The sequence below is a fragment of the Idiotropiscis lumnitzeri genome, chromosome 19 (assembly GCF_059441095.1).
Source record: "Idiotropiscis lumnitzeri isolate Australia: NSW breed Sydney's pygmy pipehorse chromosome 19, RoL_Ilum_1.0, whole genome shotgun sequence".
Classification (NCBI taxonomy): Eukaryota; Metazoa; Chordata; class Actinopteri; order Syngnathiformes; family Syngnathidae; genus Idiotropiscis; species Idiotropiscis lumnitzeri.
Window position 1 is genome coordinate 12,297,548 of NC_142409.1, and position 15,626 is coordinate 12,313,173.

The window sequence follows — 15,626 nt, forward strand, 5'->3', positions numbered from 1 at the left end:
CACACCTAGTCAACAGCGTGACGTGGATTTTAGTTAGTCTCCATGAGGACTGACAACTGGTTCTGGAACATTTAAAACTAAGCAGCGCCTTATTAAATTTTTAACATTCCCAGTTGCCACAAAATTTTATGTGTGTTTAAGCAATTTACTTACCTCTAAAATAAGAGAATTTTGCTTGATCCTTGAAATAGTTTGACCAAATCACGCCAGATATGTTGTGGGGACACCGGGGAGCAGTATTTTAAATCGTTGAATAATCGCATATGTCTCAAGCTGTCACGTGTCATATTGCTGATGTTTTTCATGACAGAAGGTTGTTTACACCAACCTCAAACGTCCTCATTTCTGGTCATGCTTGGGATGGAACTCACCTGCCACCTACTGGACACAAAGTCACACTGCAACAGTGACCCAAATAAAAACAATCGACATTTTAAGACATCAGCAGCCGCACGGAAAAGCCACACGTGTTCTAGTCAAAAAGGCGTTTGTTTAATATTTCTCAAAATTATTTACAACTTTACAGACAGACATCGCACCTTGTTGATGTGTAAAATCTTCAACACAACAGTCAAAACAAAACAGCTGCGAGGAATCCAGCACTTCTTTGATGAGGACTCAAATGATTACAACCTCAACGGAACATTCAAATATCACAAAAACTTCACTCACCAGCCTTTTCAATATTTTCTTGTCCATACGGACTTCACGATTAAAAACAATATTTTTTTGCATCTTGTAACTGCTTAAATTCAACTGACAATATTTCAAGAACTGAAGTTCAATCATGCCCACCCTTGAAAAGTGGCACCAAATGAAATTAAAAGCGATAAAATGCATGCAGAAAAAAAAACTAACAAAAAAATCAGGATCTGACTTTGTGGGAAATCTCACTCACACGGGCAACAGAATGTTCGTGAGCAAAGCTCGTAAAAAGAGCCGTAAGTGCAGGATACACAAACCAGCACTGAGAAGGAAAAAAAAAAAATACGACATGAAGACATTTCCACCAGGTGCACGTTAACATTACACTTAAAGTGTTTCCCTCCATCTACTTCTCTTCAACAGAAGGCGCCGATCTGGCAGCAGAAGCTTTCTGGCAGATGGCAGCGTAGCTCAGCTTCTGCGGGACCTGCTCAATCACAAGTCAGAGTCACACCTGGCCAATAATCACAACTTCACATTTTGATGCATTACCTCACTGGTGATGTCATTGGCAGAGGCGGACGGCGGTTCAGCCGGTTCAGGCGTCTTCTTCGCGGCGAGGGGAGGAAAGTTGGCGTCTCCGAGCTCGATGGAAGACGACTGGCGAGGGCTTGAAGGATTTTTCTACACAAATGTACGCAAAATATCAAAGGTGTAACGCAAACAAAGTCAGAAAGAGTCCGGTCCAACTTACATGATGGACTCCAGATGTCTTGAGAGCGGACAACAGCTTTTCTCTCCTTCTCTGATCATGATTTACTGACCTGCAGATCAAGGCAGTGACGTCACACTCGCACCCACCCCGAAAAGTTTTTGTTTTTTTTACCTTCCCCCCACTGAAGGTGGCGCCCCGTTGGCACGGCGGCTGTGATGAGGCCTGCCGCCTCTTGAGTGGGACCACCCCCGAGCCGGCCTCGAGGAGGCGCCGCTCTCCTCTGAAGGTTTCCTCGTCGGGAAGGCAAAATCCTTTTGATTCCTGATATGATGCGATCCTAATGTCCTGACGCCGCTCCTGCGTGCCGGCAACCATAATTAACGACGACAAGCGCGTGATGAGGTGAATTTCCTTGCTGTACCTTTTTCTACGTGGGCCGCGAGCTTGGAAGTAAGGGGCTGCCGGGAAGCCATTCGGGGCGCCGCCGAGCTCAGGCGGCTGTGACAAAAAGCAGAAAAGTTCTCAGCGGCGTGAGGAGGAAAGCTTTGACAAGACGACTCACCTCAGCGCAGTCCGAATAGCCCGAATCGGACCACGTGGGGTAGGTGAAATCGTAAAGTTGCTGGTACGCGTCCGGGGGCAAATAAGACGCCAGGTGATCGGCCAGCATGTTGGGCCGGGTGGGGCCGAAGCCGTTTACAGGCGTGCGGAGCGTGAAGGCCGTTGATTTGGCTTTCATCCGCACCTTGATGGGCTTCCCTTGGAAAAGCCGAACTTCGTCTCGGAGGTAATTGTAGGCCTGAGGACGCGCACAAAATTTAGTTAGCACTGGATGGCCACTTCATTAGGGACAGGGAAGAAGACCATCTGTGGTTTCGCACACGTAACATCCAGATGGTTTGTATTCTGTTTTTTTTTTTAAAAATCTTTCGCACCATCTTGTGGCATCTTTGGGCATTTCAAAAACATTTTAGGGTCATCCTCAAAAACAAATCCATTTTTCACTAATCAAAGCACGACCCTGAGTATATGGATGGCTATTATCCCACTTCCTTATATTTCATCCCCAGATGATCAAGAACAAACCGGCCGTGTCATGACGTCTGTCAATCACCTGGTAGGCGTCGGCCTCCGATGGGAAGGTGATGAACCAGTTGTCGCTGCTCACAAAGTCGCAGCTGAGGAACTTGGGCAGCTTCTCGTCACTGAAGAGCGCTTCCACGTCCTGTGTGACAAAATCACCACTATTAAATGAGCGGAACACAGAAGGTTGAGGATGAAGTCAGGCAGGTCTTTCCTCGCGAGGCGTACTGCTGTGGATCTCTCGCAGGATGAGGACATATTGGCCGTGGTTGGCTCGCACTTTGTGGCCGCAAGGCGACATCTGAACCTGCGGCACAGCTGAGGAGCAAAAAGACCGTCTCAGTGGCTCACGTTTGGAAGGACACGATGACGTCATCAACACTGACTTTTAACCGCGTCCGTGACGAGTTGCAAGTTGGCGCCGAGGCGCTTGACGGCGTGGAGGTCGGCCAGCGTCGCTATGGAAACGTACTGCTCGTCATCCATCTGCGACTGGAGGTACAAATCGCTGGCCAGGTGCTCCCTGGCGACAAACGCACACAAAACATCTCAACACTGACTTGATTCAAGAAGAGAAGTTTGAGGTTTGAGACACTTAATCTTATTTAGATCAAACAAACATCGATCATTTTCTTGCATCCACTTCTATAGTAATCCTCAAACACTTTGTTCTTTACAGATACGATGGAATTAGCGGCGATCACAGCGATCGGCAAACAATCGTGATCGTCCGATTTCTGTGGAAAACTATTCAAATCTGCAACTATTTAAAGAAACTAACAAAGTGGAATAGATCAAATCAATGAATCGCAAACTATTTGTAATTAAAGCAAAAATAAATGAAAAACATCCCGGGACGTTTCCACCAGGTCCCAAAAGCGTGACGCAATTTTCTATGACTGCTTTGTGTCTCATCGAGGAGAAATGTTCTTACCTACTCAGACAGAATTCCAGCACGGACCTCAGCTGTTCCATCAGCTTACCTAAAAGGACAGACACAAAGCCGTGAGCTCAGGCCACAAACTGGAGCGCAACATGTTGGGGATACCTGAGTCTAGTTCGGGTTCGATGTGGTTTTCGGCTGCTTGGGGTCGGTCTTCAACCTCAGGCTCGCCCACGCTCATGTGGGCCAGCTCCATGTGCAGTCCGTGATCTTCACGCCAGCCACGCAGCATGTCAGCGTCACCAGATGTAATTAAATCAACAGGACAAAATGAGATTTGAAGTCTGCATTATTCAACTTGGGGTAAAAATCATCTGAACTTTCTCTTTCTTCAAGAAAGAGTTCTTCAAGAGATTGTAGGAAAAACACCGATTGGACGATTCAACACAGAACAAATCATCACAAAGCAAAAAAAAATGAAAAAAATAAAGTAACTTTGCCAGAGATAACAGCCGCAATTTCTTTCATGTGAGGGACCGGAAAAAAAAAAAAAGAGAAAATAAAGGCCAATTCTAATTCGACAACAACAAAGAGCAACAACCATTCTGAAGAGCGCATTCCTGTTTGTGAGGTAAAATCACGGAATACTTTCAAGATGTTGAAGTGAAAGTCTGTCAAAACATTCACCTTACTTTATGTCGCCGTTTATTTTCGCCTGTCTTGAGATTAACTCTCTCAGTTAAAAGTACAAGAAGTTGAAAGAAGCTCACTTTGCAGGTCCATCTGCTCGTTGGGAAGGTGAAGCCAAGGCTGCTGCGCCTGTGAAAAGTTGTCGTCGCATCCCGTCCACACCTCAGCATCAGGGTTGAGGCTCTGCAAAGATTCGGGCTGCCGAAAGAAGCGCAAACACGCCGCTTCAACGTCATCATCTCACTGGATGGTGACAAAAAGCACGAAAGAGAAGGCGCAACACTTACGTTGTGAGCGTGCCAGACCCACTCGCACGGGACGGGAGGCATGACGCTATTGTACGGGAACGCTCTCAGCAGAACCGCGATGGACTGCAGTTCTCCGGCCATCTCATCGCAGCTCTGCGGCGCCCCCTGCAGCCAGGCCGGGCAGCCGTCCTCTACAGTGGGCCCGATCCAGGTCCGGTGATCCCGGGGGCCCGCGGAGCCGTCGGCGTCCTCTCCCAGCAGCTCGGACACCAACTCGCGCATGCCGCCCTCGCCCTCCTCGGCGGGCGCCTCCTGACCCAGGAAGTGGATCTCGTAGGATGGCGTTAGCGCGTGAACATCCAGCTGGTCCAACTCCACCTGGACACCGAGGTCCTGCAGCTGACATGAAATCTCGTCCGGACGGCACGCGGTGACCATTTCGACGTCGGAAGAAACACACATGAGAGTTTTTGGACGCTCCTCCGGAGGCAAGGGCCCCGTTTCCTCTTCATCACATAGAGGTCCATTTGGTGGTTGTGGAGGATCACGTAGACTCTCTGCTGTCTCTACGTCTTCCTCACGCACTTCCTGTGGAGATTCCAGGTCGGCGCTGCTTGTTTTCTCAACTGATGAAGAAATTGAATCAAGACAATTTCGGTTCATCTGCGCCACCTTGAAGTCGGACTCGTGACACCTTTCCGAACTTGCGTCCTGCTCAGAGAAAACCCGTGAAGTGACTTTCACGCTCATGTCTTCATCAAGTGGTTCTGAAACTTCAGCATTTCCACACTGGTGGGGCGAGGTTGAGAGGACGCGGGTAGAAGACACATCGCTGCGGATTGGCTCGTCTTCTTCTGATCTCTGCAGCGAACATGAGTCTTCTTCCTCGTCGTCCTGCTTCGTGACGTTCGATTCAGGACTGCAGCTCAGATGGGAATCAGAGACTTCTTTGAGACTTTCGCCCGCCGATGGTGGAATGTTTCTGTCGATGACCTCTTTTTCTTCCTCACTTTTATTTGCGGGGACACCATCTCGTCTCTGTTGTGAACATTTATCTTCTTGCTCATTTTGTTGCTCGGTGACGTCCGGTTGCGTAAAGGAATGCACATCTTTGGGACTTTCGCGAGCTGGTTGTGAATGCTGGACCTGGTCTTGTTGAATCTCCTGCAAGTTGGCAAACGTATCCTCTAAGATTTGGAACTCCGAAGATGCACCGAGCTCCGTGAGTGTCATCTGGTTTTCACCTGCCTGCGCAAACGAATCACCGTCATCCAGTCGAGGAACTTCTCCGCTTTGGCATTGATTTGGCGCAGTTAAGAGGATGGAGGGAGGGGACACTTGAGCGAAAGTCGCGTTGATGATGTGGCTGAGCTCGTCTTCCTCACTTTGACTCGCTAGGACTTTATTGTTTCTCTTCAGTAAATGTTTATCTTCTTCCTTCAAGTGCTCTTCCGTGACGTCAGGTTCCAGATGTGAATAAGGGACTTCTTTGTGACTTTCTTGAGCCGGTTGTGGATGTTGGATGTGGTCGATTTGGTTCTGCTGAAAGTTGTCAGATGTTTCCTTTGAGGTTTGGACCTCGGAAGACACACTCTGCTCAGTCAATGTCATCTGGTCACATGTCTGCACACACGGGTCATTTTCTGATTTTGTCAACATTGGCACGTCGCCTTCAGGCATTTCCCTCACCATCTGCAGGTTAACTTGAAGGTCCGGGATTGTTTCTGAAGCGCCAGTCAGAGGTACTTGGTGCAAGGGCTGGTCGAGCAGCTGCGGAGATACAAGAACACGAGGTGATTCCGCTTGCGACGGGCTGGGACCGGTACATGTTCCCGATGCTTGGACCTGGCCGTGGCTGTCGTGGTCAAGGTCGTTTGTGTCGATGGAGCAGATGCTGTAGAACTTTTGAGTCCTCGTTTGGAAGTCCTGACCCAGTGTTGTTGCGAAAATACAGTCCTCACTTATGAGGGAAACGTGATCCAGACCCGAGACGGATGACAACTTTGGGTCATGTGACACCCTGTCGCAAGTGGAACTGGACCTACAATCTTCTGTGTGGAGGAGCTTGTGACCCTCAAGGTTTTGCGTGAACCACAGGGCTCGGCGTGCGGCGTTTTCCGCAATGTTCTGTCGGGCCAGACTCTGGGAGAGCACTTCCATATAGGGGGCCGGCTCACAGCTGTGAGAGGGGGAGCGGGTCATGCCTGCCGCCGAGTCCGCAACAACGCTTGCGCCGGCCGGGATAAGAATAGCTGACTCCTCCTTGTGAGAGCTCCGAGCTTGGACATTGTTCTCGCTGTCGACCATCCGGACTTTGCCGTCAAGTCCGGGATGAGCTTCCCCGTGGTCCGATCCAGAGTCTTCTTCTTCTTCTTGTAGACAAACATGTTGGGCCACGGCCACGGCCTGGTGCCTCACTTGGTCCACACTGTCATGGATGCGGTCCGGGTGGGGGGACTGCAGTAAGCTGCTTTTCTCGCTGGCCTGGTCTGGTCCGGCCTCCTTGCTGAAGCAGCAGCCCATCCTGCCAGAGGGTACAATTTAATGCAAGAACACACGGAAATGAGAAGTTCCTCGCATGGGCTTACTCACATGCGGAAAGGACAAGTGCTTCTACTCCCCACCGGCCAACCCTCTAACCCCCTCCCTTACCCAGAATAGCACATGTGAAGGGGTTCAGATGTCCCTGCCACTCAACTGTGTGTGTGTGTGTGTGTGTGTGACCCTGAGAGGCTACAGTGAGCCGGGTCAGCACATGGTCCAGTGGCCCCCAATCACAGTGCGGGACTCCCCCTCCCACTCATCCCACTATTCAACTCTCGTCCTCTCCCGCTGTCTCGTTCTCTTTCACTCCCAACAACTCGTCCCTTGCCGCTTTTGCCCCTCCCCGAAGGAACAGGAACATTACTCCTATGCCACTGCAAGATGAAAGTAACCCCACGTGGGCAAAAACTTTAGAGGTCAAATTAAGTTCACCTGTGAGGGTTAAAGTGCATTTCATGCTCATCCTGAAATTTCCCCACTGTTTTTGTGATCTGCGTATGTCACTTTACACAATTCCTGCTATTGCAGATATGTTCACCAAGTGCAATAGAGATCAGAAATGATTCCTGCCATTCATCATGCAGACCGTTTGCTCCCCTTTAGGAGTCACTATAGGAACATTCGGATTATAGTCATCAGGTTGAGAAAACATTTTCCTCCAGCTGCCTCTGCATATACTGACCAACCCCCTCTTGTTCTGAACCAACAGCACTTAGCTCCATGTGCTTCATCACGGGCTTTAGTATTTTTGTACGACTGTTTATATTTGGACTATGCTTCAAACGTACTGTCAATCACTTCATTGTACTACATTACATGTTTATATCGTGTATAATCAATCTTGTTTTTTTGTAGGACTACAAAACAAACAGCATTCAAAGAAAATTTTGCATTATCATATCTGAAAATTAAGTCTCAAATTGTGTTACAAATGAACGATCAGTAAAAACCTAGAACTAATCTTAAAAAAACATAAAGATGACAAACTTGCAGGATTAAGGATAAAATTAAAAAAAAAAAACCTTTCCAATTTAAGAGCTCACCTGCTCAACGTGTTAGCCTAGCTTGTTAGCCTTGCTGGTGGGCTAGCTAGCTAGCGTGCTAACGAAGACGTTTGCTCGCTCTGGAATTCCATCCAACTAAAGCGGTTGCGTTCGCTACACACAAACTCAAATTTCAACTTTAACTAAATACAACATTTTCATTTGTGTGGACAAAGAAGGAAAGTGGTACAGCAGTTCCTTTGTCGAAGGAGGAACTTACTTCAAGTGGGCATGCTGAGCTAATTGGCCATCACTGAGAGAACCCGCGCTTTCCTCGAGTGATTTAGGGCTTGTTGTCGCGCCTGCGCAGTAGAGGTCTGGAGTTGCTACGGCAACAGCGCACTTCCTGCTTAACGTGACAGACGCAAAGTAAATGAAAATATTCAAATAGGGACCCAAAAATGAGTTTCACGTTGAATTTTTTTTTACGCATATTCCCACTACTCGTCTATGTAAAAAAACAACAACACTCAAGTGTGTATGTTACAGTAAGGTTTTTTTTAATCCAATATATTGCAGATATATTACTTTCAGAACTGTTTGTTTTCAAACATTCATGTACGTACTTAAAAAAACAAACAACCCCCCCCCAAAAAAAATCACTGTGCACACAGCTGAACCTGATCCAAATGGATTTGAGGCGACTGCGGATTCTGAGAGTTGTCAGGAAAAATATCTGATAAACTATCAATTGGACAATTAATTAAAAACATGTAAAAGGAATAATGTTAAATGTGAATTACAGGCAGAACATTTGACTGTTTTACTTTGACTTCGCGCCCAGAGAGGAATTTTCAAGTACACAAACAACAAAATAAAAAATTTAAAAAAACTGAAAAAAAAACATTTAGTGATTTTATCTTTAGACTTGGACCATAGATGTATTCAATTCCTAAGCAACATCAAGAATGATGTTACTGTCAAAACATAACATACGCGTGATGGTCTACATTTCATTCACATGCCTTTAACTCCACTATTTCCTTGACCATGAAGTGCTGAGCTCAAACAATCGCTCTTGGTGACTCCAACACTGAACTTCATAATAAAGTAAGAATATATTGGCAAAACTCAGACAGATGATGAATATTTTTGCAAAGGGCGAATATGAGCCGATAAAACCGCCGAGCGATGACCCGCCGGCCCTGGCACATACGTCTCAGGAGTAGAGGCTCCAGTAGATGGTGTTGAAGAGGAGGTAGGACAGCGGGAAGGCCAATCGGGAGTACGAGTCGATCATGTAGCTGTTGCTCACCAGGAGGTCCACGTTCTCGCGCACCGAGCGTTGACGGCGCAGGCGCGTCCCCTCCGAGGGCGGCTCTGCGGCCGCCGGGGGGTCGGTGGCCAGACCTTGAGCTGTGCGAGGGAACGGCGTCAGCTCCATGTCGTTGTCGTGGAAGCAGCCGTCGAAGGCCATGGCCTGGCTGGCGTTAAAGGTGGACGGCAGCTGGGAAGACGTACAAAAGCAAGTTTGCAATTATTCTCAGAAGAGTTGAAATGCGCTACTGGTCCACTCGAGGGCGCTGTTTCCCCGTTTGCTCACCTTTCCTCTCCTCATCTTCCTCATCTCCTCCAGGGTGGTGCAGTAGTTCACCGCCGCGTACTCGATTACAGACAGGAAGACAAAGAGGAAGCTGGTCCACAGGTAGATGTCCACCGCCTTCACGTACGACACCTGCAAGAAACGGAGTTCGATCAGGACGCGGTCTTTGCCACAAGTAAGAATACTCGTACTTCAGTAGCCAGTGTGAGTACTCAGCTGGTGAATGCAGGTGCTACCTGAGGCATGGAGGACGACACTCCAGTGATGATGGTGGACATGGTGAGTACGGTAGTCATACCTGCAGGGGACAAGGGAAGGTCAGAACATGCGTGTGCCTCAACATACATGGGATGAACAAAAGTTCTGTTTATCCTCTTAAACGCACGGTTTACTGACTTCTGTTTTCAAAATCAAACATTGCCCTGGTCGAGAGGCTTTAGTTGTGTACGTGTGTGTGTATGCGCGCACCCAGAGAGACGCGGGCCGGAACGGCTCTGCGGTCAATCCAGAAGGAGACCCAGGACAGGACCACCATCAGCATGGTGGGGAAGTACGTCTGCAGCATGAAGAAGAAGATGTGCCGCCGCAGGATGAAATTGATGAACAGCCGGTTGTACCAACCTGACACACGCAACACACACACGCACACACAGCGTCACCACTGGTCACCTCCGCGAGCCAAATACTAGCCCCAATATGCCCCGTTGTGGTTTTGTCTCACTAGTAGCTTATAAAAAGTATACACACCCCTGCTGAAACGTTTTTGTTACTCAAAAACTTTTCCCACAGTTAAGTGGACCTGTAGAATTCATTTGAAAACAAATATATTTTCTAGAAGGGAAGTAAAAGTAGACAACTACAATGTTGGGGTTGCACAAGTGTGCACACCCTCTTAGGCATGAAGACATGAAGCTGGAAATCAAGGCTATGGGAAAAAATGCATCGTGTCCTACATGGCCACTTTCTTCGTCAAACCTGTGCTGCTGTAGAAGGCCAAGCCACTGGACGGGTGAAAGTGCTCGATGAAGAACTGAGACAAAACAATCTCGTCGGTTCGCAGGGAGTCGTTGCCATTTTTCCAGTAGAGCATCAGGTCGTTCTCGTTGTATGCATCTGAGGACAGCACAAAGCCCCTCCCAAGTCACTCCGTTTGATTTGGAGACCAAACTTTATCAATGATCAACTGCTGGGGCAGACTACGCTTTAACTTGTAAAAACGTGTAAATATGCGTGGGTGTGCGCGCGCTTCTCACAGCTCTCCAGTTCCAGCGAGCAGTTCTGCGTGTCCAGCGGGAAGCTGCTGAAGTCCATGGAGCACAGAGACGTGACGGTGACCCTGAAAGCAACACAAAAGTCTTCAGCAGCCAGACAGCATCCGTCTTGTCCCCGACTGACCTTTCTGCTGGTGTTGCCACGGCAACCTGGCAGCAGCCAGCTTTTTATTCACAAAGCGCAAACGACATCAAGTGGCTGAAATGCGATCCTGGCGGCCCACCTGACGCTGTAGAGGATGTTCCCGTCCGGGTACACGCGAAGCATGATGTTCTCCATGGTGGTGTCGTGAATGAAGGAACGCTTGGAGTGCGCAAAGAAGACGTCCGGCACCCAGATCTTCTTGACCAACCGCGAGTCGAACGTCCTGCTCTGGTTGTTGCGCGACGGGAAGGCCAGACGTTCGTCCTTCCAGTAGTGACGCAGGTACAAGGTCATGGTGAAGTCCTGCCGACAAACGCGATTGCGTGACTTTGACATCAGCGGCCCTATTTTGCGTACTCTTCAGAAATGGGCGTTTGCGCCGTTGTGGGAGTGAGCCCACTTGATTCCTCGCCAATACAAATTGTCCGCCGGAATGCCCAGCGCGTGCCAGATTCTGAAATATGGTAAACTAGCCCTGCCGTGGCACAAAAATATAAAAATGTGCGCCTGACTATGAAATTAGGGCCCCAATTCTGTAATGTTCACAAACACAAATGAGCTTTGCTTATTTTTCAGCTGGGCAGGACAGCAATTAGCTGTCAAACTGTCCATTTTGTTTGAAAAAAAATCTTTTTTTTTTGTGGAAATTTTTTTTAAAAAAGTGATGAAACGGCCTCACCATGTTGACCTCGGAGATGCTGTCGATGCTCTCCACCTGCACGTCGATGCCCACGGGGATGGCCGCTCCTGCCAGTCAAAAAGGTTCAACCACTTCAGTACCAAAACGGCCAATGCGAGCTGTTTACAAAGAGAACAGAAACTGTTCGGAACGTCGGTCGACTTGAACCGGACGTCACGTCTTCGATTTGAGATTTTCCAAACTGACAAAAAGTCAAAGAAAGTCTGCTGCCACCAAGAATGTGAGGTCACGGTGAAAATGTCCTCAACATGCTTGTTGTCGGTGATGTTGTGGTCATGTGTGCAGGTGTGCCTCATGTTGGTGTCATGAAACAACAACATTGTAATGATCAGGCTTTTTTGACCACGTCTGCGGGCTGTCTAGGATACGCCGGTGTTTGGCTTGCTCACTGACCGCATCTGCCCGTGTGTGTGTGTGTGTGTGTGTTCCATTGTGTATAAAAGAGTGTGTTAATTCCACCTGAGCGTCAGCATGACGGCAGCTCAATAAGCACTTTATCTAATGAAGCTCCACAGAGCTCCGACAGAGGCCGTCGCCGTGACAACCGATGCCGGTGCTGGGAAAAAGTGAGCGGAAGGGTGACTCACATCTCACCCCAATCCCGGTGTGTGTGTGTGTGTGTGAGCGTGAGGTGCTTTTTTGAAGTTTAAGTTTGCTGACTTGGCATCACCTCAAGTGTCACCGATTTGTTCAAAGTGTTGACAGACAAGCATTCACGCTGCCATTGAGTGGCAAGTGACAATTTTCGGCCACGGCGGTCTCTCCATCTCACGGGATTTTCTTTTTTAACTTGATGAGCTCGACAAAAAGACATTTGAGATTTTTTTTTTCTTTGCATCAGGGCCGGCGGGAGAAGACGGTGTGAGGAAATAGAAGGCGGCGGCTCACTCCTACACAATCCATATTGACTCAACAAACAATGCAAACACACACACACACTCTTTACTCATCATACCAATCAACAGTTCTCGTGAGTGCCTCTTCAAAGTTCAACTTTCCCGAAGCCTTAAAACAAGGTTGTCTAACTTGTTTTGGTGGACGGGCCACATCGTAGTTATGGTTTCACTCAGAGGGCCGTTAGAATATTTTAAAAAGGGAGGATTGGTACCAAATAAATGTCAATCTCTCATATCTCAATGTTGTTAAAAGTGAAGAAAATGCGCTAGAAACAGGAAGTTGACGCACAAGATTTACATACAATGAGGTTGCGGGCCAGATCTGGCCCCCGGGCCTTGGGTTTGACACTGGTGCATGAAAGGCTCAAATCCCCTCAAGTGATTTGTTTTGCGATGGAGTCGGAGCGTGCGTGTGTGCGAGAACCAAGTGTCCTCAACGCGGAGCGGAGGTGGTGGAGGGCTCATTTGTTTTCGGTGGCATGCACACACACGCACAAACACAAACACACGCGCACACTATAATTATACAAAAGGACACGCAAAGGCTAAGCGCTTAAATCAACGTACACAACAAACAGACATAAAGGCGTGGAATGGTCACCAAAGAGATGACAACTCGTGACAAATGCACAAATACACTCCTTCACACAAACACACACACGGCCCAATAATAATTGAAAAAATATTATCATCATAAAAACACTCATAACTTCACGACAATTATACACGATCATGTCCACTACGCACGACAGAAAGTGCGCACACAAATGAATACACTTTTAAACAAACAAATACTTTAAGGAAGTCAAACAACAACAACAACAACAACACACACACGTGCACGCACATGCAATAAAATGTTGGGTGTGCTTTCAGGAAGTGAGTGCTTTTGTGACATGAAGAAAAGTGTGTGTGTGTGTGTGTGTGTGTGTGTGACCAAATGACAGGTCCTGCATTCAAATATTGTCCGAGGACGCGGTCAGGAGGAACGTAAATTTCAATTCTGAGAACATCCAGAGTGTCATTTTAAGGACATCTTTGTTTGTTTTCAAACTCAAACACCTTTTTCTTTTTTTAATTATTTGTTTTCTTTTTTTGCTATGATGCCTTCGCGAGTGCCGTCTCACTCTGAAGTCTTTGAACAAAAGAGTCGCTGTGCCTCATCGTGCTTATTGTCGTGTGTGGAACATTTCAGACAATACTTTTGTTTCCATCTGCTCCAGACCAGGAATATAATCCAGATTATTGCTCATGACCTCCACCAGACGCCACCGCCCCCACCTCACATAATAGCAGCACACGCTCGTTATATTACAATAACACACACGCAATCCTGTTGGTATTTGGGTCATGTGCTGAGTGATTGCGGATTGGCCGAGTCGTCCCAGTGCCCTTCATCACATCATCGGGTCAAGTGTCATTGTCATTGCTGTCGCGTTCTTGTCATAAGCAGCATCCTCAACGTCATCAACATCGCCGTCGTCACGCCAACGCGTGCGTCATCGCTCAGGACAAATCGCTTGGCGAGACGTCCAAGTCGTGCTAAAAACACGAGAAATTGATTCCAACACTCTTTCGGAAGTAATTCGCTGCAACGGTACTCAGCCTCGCAGTCAAACTATACAATTTCCTTTTGTCCAAAAAGAGCTGGGCAGTTCGGAGCGGTCGGAGGGGCCCAAAATTTTTATGAATAAGGCCAGAGGGTCGAGGCCGGAAGGGCGGGGGACTGACCGGCAAAAATGGGTCAAGTGCACAAAACCTGAACATCGACGTCGCGCGTGTGTGCGTGTGTGCGTGTGCGTGTGCGTGACCTCCAAAGCCCGGTCTCATGGCGAAGTCGTGCTCCTCGATCCTCAGCAGTTGTTCAGTTTTGATGAGCAGAGTTTTGGTGCTGTCCTGCTTCTTCAATTTGTAGTCAATGCGTCTGGCCAAAGTACACACACACACACAATGAACAATGTTTTTTTTTTTTGCATTGCTGTCATTTAGACAACTTTAAAATGTTTTCAATGACGCCATGAATTGTGTCCGTTTGCATCCCTCACCCTCCAAATTTGAACTTGCTGTTTTCCCCGAGAAAGACCTCCTTGTGCCTCCTGCGTCCGGAGCTGCGTCCGCCGGTCACCATGGCGACCAGGCTGGCCACGGCTACGGTCAGGCAGGTCAGCACGTCCACCTTCATGTTTCACAGCATCATCACCAGCCGCCACCCCCACCGCCGCGGACACCTCCACGTCTCCCGTCGGGCCCACTAAGAGCGGACGCTGACGTCAATCATCTCGCGGGCGGTCGGCAACGCTTGCAGAAGCATCCCGGGAAGTCGTCCTTCTTTTTCTTCTTCTTCTTCGTGTTATTCCTGCAGCATCCTTCATCTCCGGGAAAGTTTGCCTTCCGGGCTCACATCAGTCGTCGTCCGTCTGCCAGCCTGCCTCATCTGTCGATTGTTCTCGCGCTCGCTCTCTCTCTCTCTCTCTCTCTGATTAAAATCGATATGAATCCATTTCTCCCGGCGATAGAGGAATGACACTAATTCCACACTAATCCTCTTATCCACAGACAGCAATCTTTCTCTAACCGACACGCACACACTCAGTACTAATCAGGATTTTCTCACAGCTCCATAAAAAAATGAGGCACCTGTTGGGATTGCACCTTCAATTTTTGTGCGTGCGTGCCCATACACTACATGGCGACAAGTGTGTGTGTGTGCGTGTGTGTGTTGGGTGTGTGCGTGTCTACAGCTGCGTGCGTGAGGCCAAACCAAAGAATCCAAAACGTTGAAGATGCAATCAAGCAATCAAATTGTCACGCTAATCCCAACAAACTGCGCCTAATCCCGCCTCATCTCACACTTCAAATTACACCTGCGGAAAGACATAATCCAACACACACACACACTCGTTGTGTCAGTCGATAGGTAGGTGTGATGCCATGTTTTGTCTGCAAATAATCCAGATTTTCAATTTGCGAATAGAGTTTGCCATGATTTCCAAATCACAACACGCAAATTGAGGTTGCAGTTGCACGTGTTTGTCCTCTTGGGGCAGCAAAAACAACAATTTGGCAAAGAAAAAGACCGAAATTGGCCCTTCACACCAAAATGGCCGACTACCGGTTCAAACTTTGGAGCACAAGTGCCTCATTTGACATTTTAGATGTGCCAAGTTAAAAGAAGATGAAAAGTGCACAAAAAATGTGCTTTTTGCGTTCCGGCCATGTC

At 48.0% G+C, this 15,626-nt stretch overlaps 2 protein-coding genes across 4 annotated transcripts; both read right to left on the reverse strand.

Moving 5' to 3' along the window:
* Positions 1–861: 861 nt before the first annotated feature.
* On the reverse strand, positions 862–8,173 carry LOC148318639 (uncharacterized). Of its 2 annotated transcripts, none has more exons than XM_088282489.1 (14): positions 8,072–8,173; positions 4,304–6,788; positions 4,097–4,214; positions 3,492–3,596; positions 3,378–3,426; positions 2,830–2,966; positions 2,656–2,761; positions 2,475–2,583; positions 1,923–2,159; positions 1,782–1,858; positions 1,532–1,717; positions 1,400–1,469; positions 1,198–1,329; positions 862–1,132 (listed from the first exon to the last, which is right to left on the reverse strand). In XM_088282489.1, the coding sequence occupies exons 2-14, from the start codon at positions 6,785–6,787 to the stop codon at positions 1,052–1,054; spliced, it is 3,891 nt and encodes a 1,296-aa protein (XP_088138615.1). In that variant the 5' UTR covers position 6,788; positions 8,072–8,173; the 3' UTR covers positions 862–1,051. The 2 variants fall into 2 exon arrangements, with proteins under 2 accessions (XP_088138615.1, XP_088138614.1); XM_088282488.1 differs by having other exon boundaries at positions 7,852–8,114.
* Positions 8,174–9,008: 835 nt separating this feature from the next.
* LOC148318640 (gamma-aminobutyric acid receptor subunit rho-3-like) lies at positions 9,009–15,286 on the reverse strand. Of its 2 annotated transcripts, none has more exons than XM_088283558.1 (10): positions 14,452–15,286; positions 14,218–14,330; positions 11,490–11,557; positions 10,890–11,113; positions 10,648–10,730; positions 10,370–10,507; positions 9,863–10,015; positions 9,631–9,692; positions 9,395–9,526; positions 9,009–9,298 (listed from the first exon to the last, which is right to left on the reverse strand). In XM_088283558.1, the coding sequence occupies exons 1-10, from the start codon at positions 14,586–14,588 to the stop codon at positions 9,011–9,013; spliced, it is 1,398 nt and encodes a 465-aa protein (XP_088139684.1). In that variant the 5' UTR covers positions 14,589–15,286; the 3' UTR covers positions 9,009–9,010. The 2 variants fall into 2 exon arrangements, with proteins under 2 accessions (XP_088139684.1, XP_088139685.1); XM_088283559.1 differs by having other exon boundaries at positions 9,132–9,298; positions 9,612–9,692.
* Between the last annotated feature and the right edge of the window lie 340 nt (positions 15,287–15,626).

Bases quoted from the DNA above. Each gene is read 5' to 3' on its own strand.
- LOC148318640 (XM_088283558.1), bottom strand. From the start codon at position 14,588: ATGAAGGTGGACGTGCTGACCTGCCTGACCGTAGCCGTGGCCAGCCTG. The intron at 11,558-14,217 runs GTCACGCACACG...TTTGACTGGCAG, and splicing joins CATGAGACCGGGCTTTGGAG to GAGCGGCCATCCCCGTGGGC. The intron at 11,114-11,489 runs GTGAGGCCGTTT...GTTTGTCGGCAG, and splicing joins GCATCTCCGAGGTCAACATG to GACTTCACCATGACCTTGTA.
- LOC148318639 (XM_088282489.1), bottom strand. From the start codon at position 6,787: ATGGGCTGCTGCTTCAGCAAGGAGGCCGGACCAGACCAGGCCAGCGAG. The intron at 3,597-4,096 runs GTGAGCTTCTTT...GCTGGCGTGAAG, and splicing joins CGAGCAGATGGACCTGCAAA to ATCACGGACTGCACATGGAG. The intron at 2,584-2,655 runs AAGACCTGCCTG...TGTCACACAGGA, and splicing joins AGCAGTACGCCTCGCGAGGA to CGTGGAAGCGCTCTTCAGTG.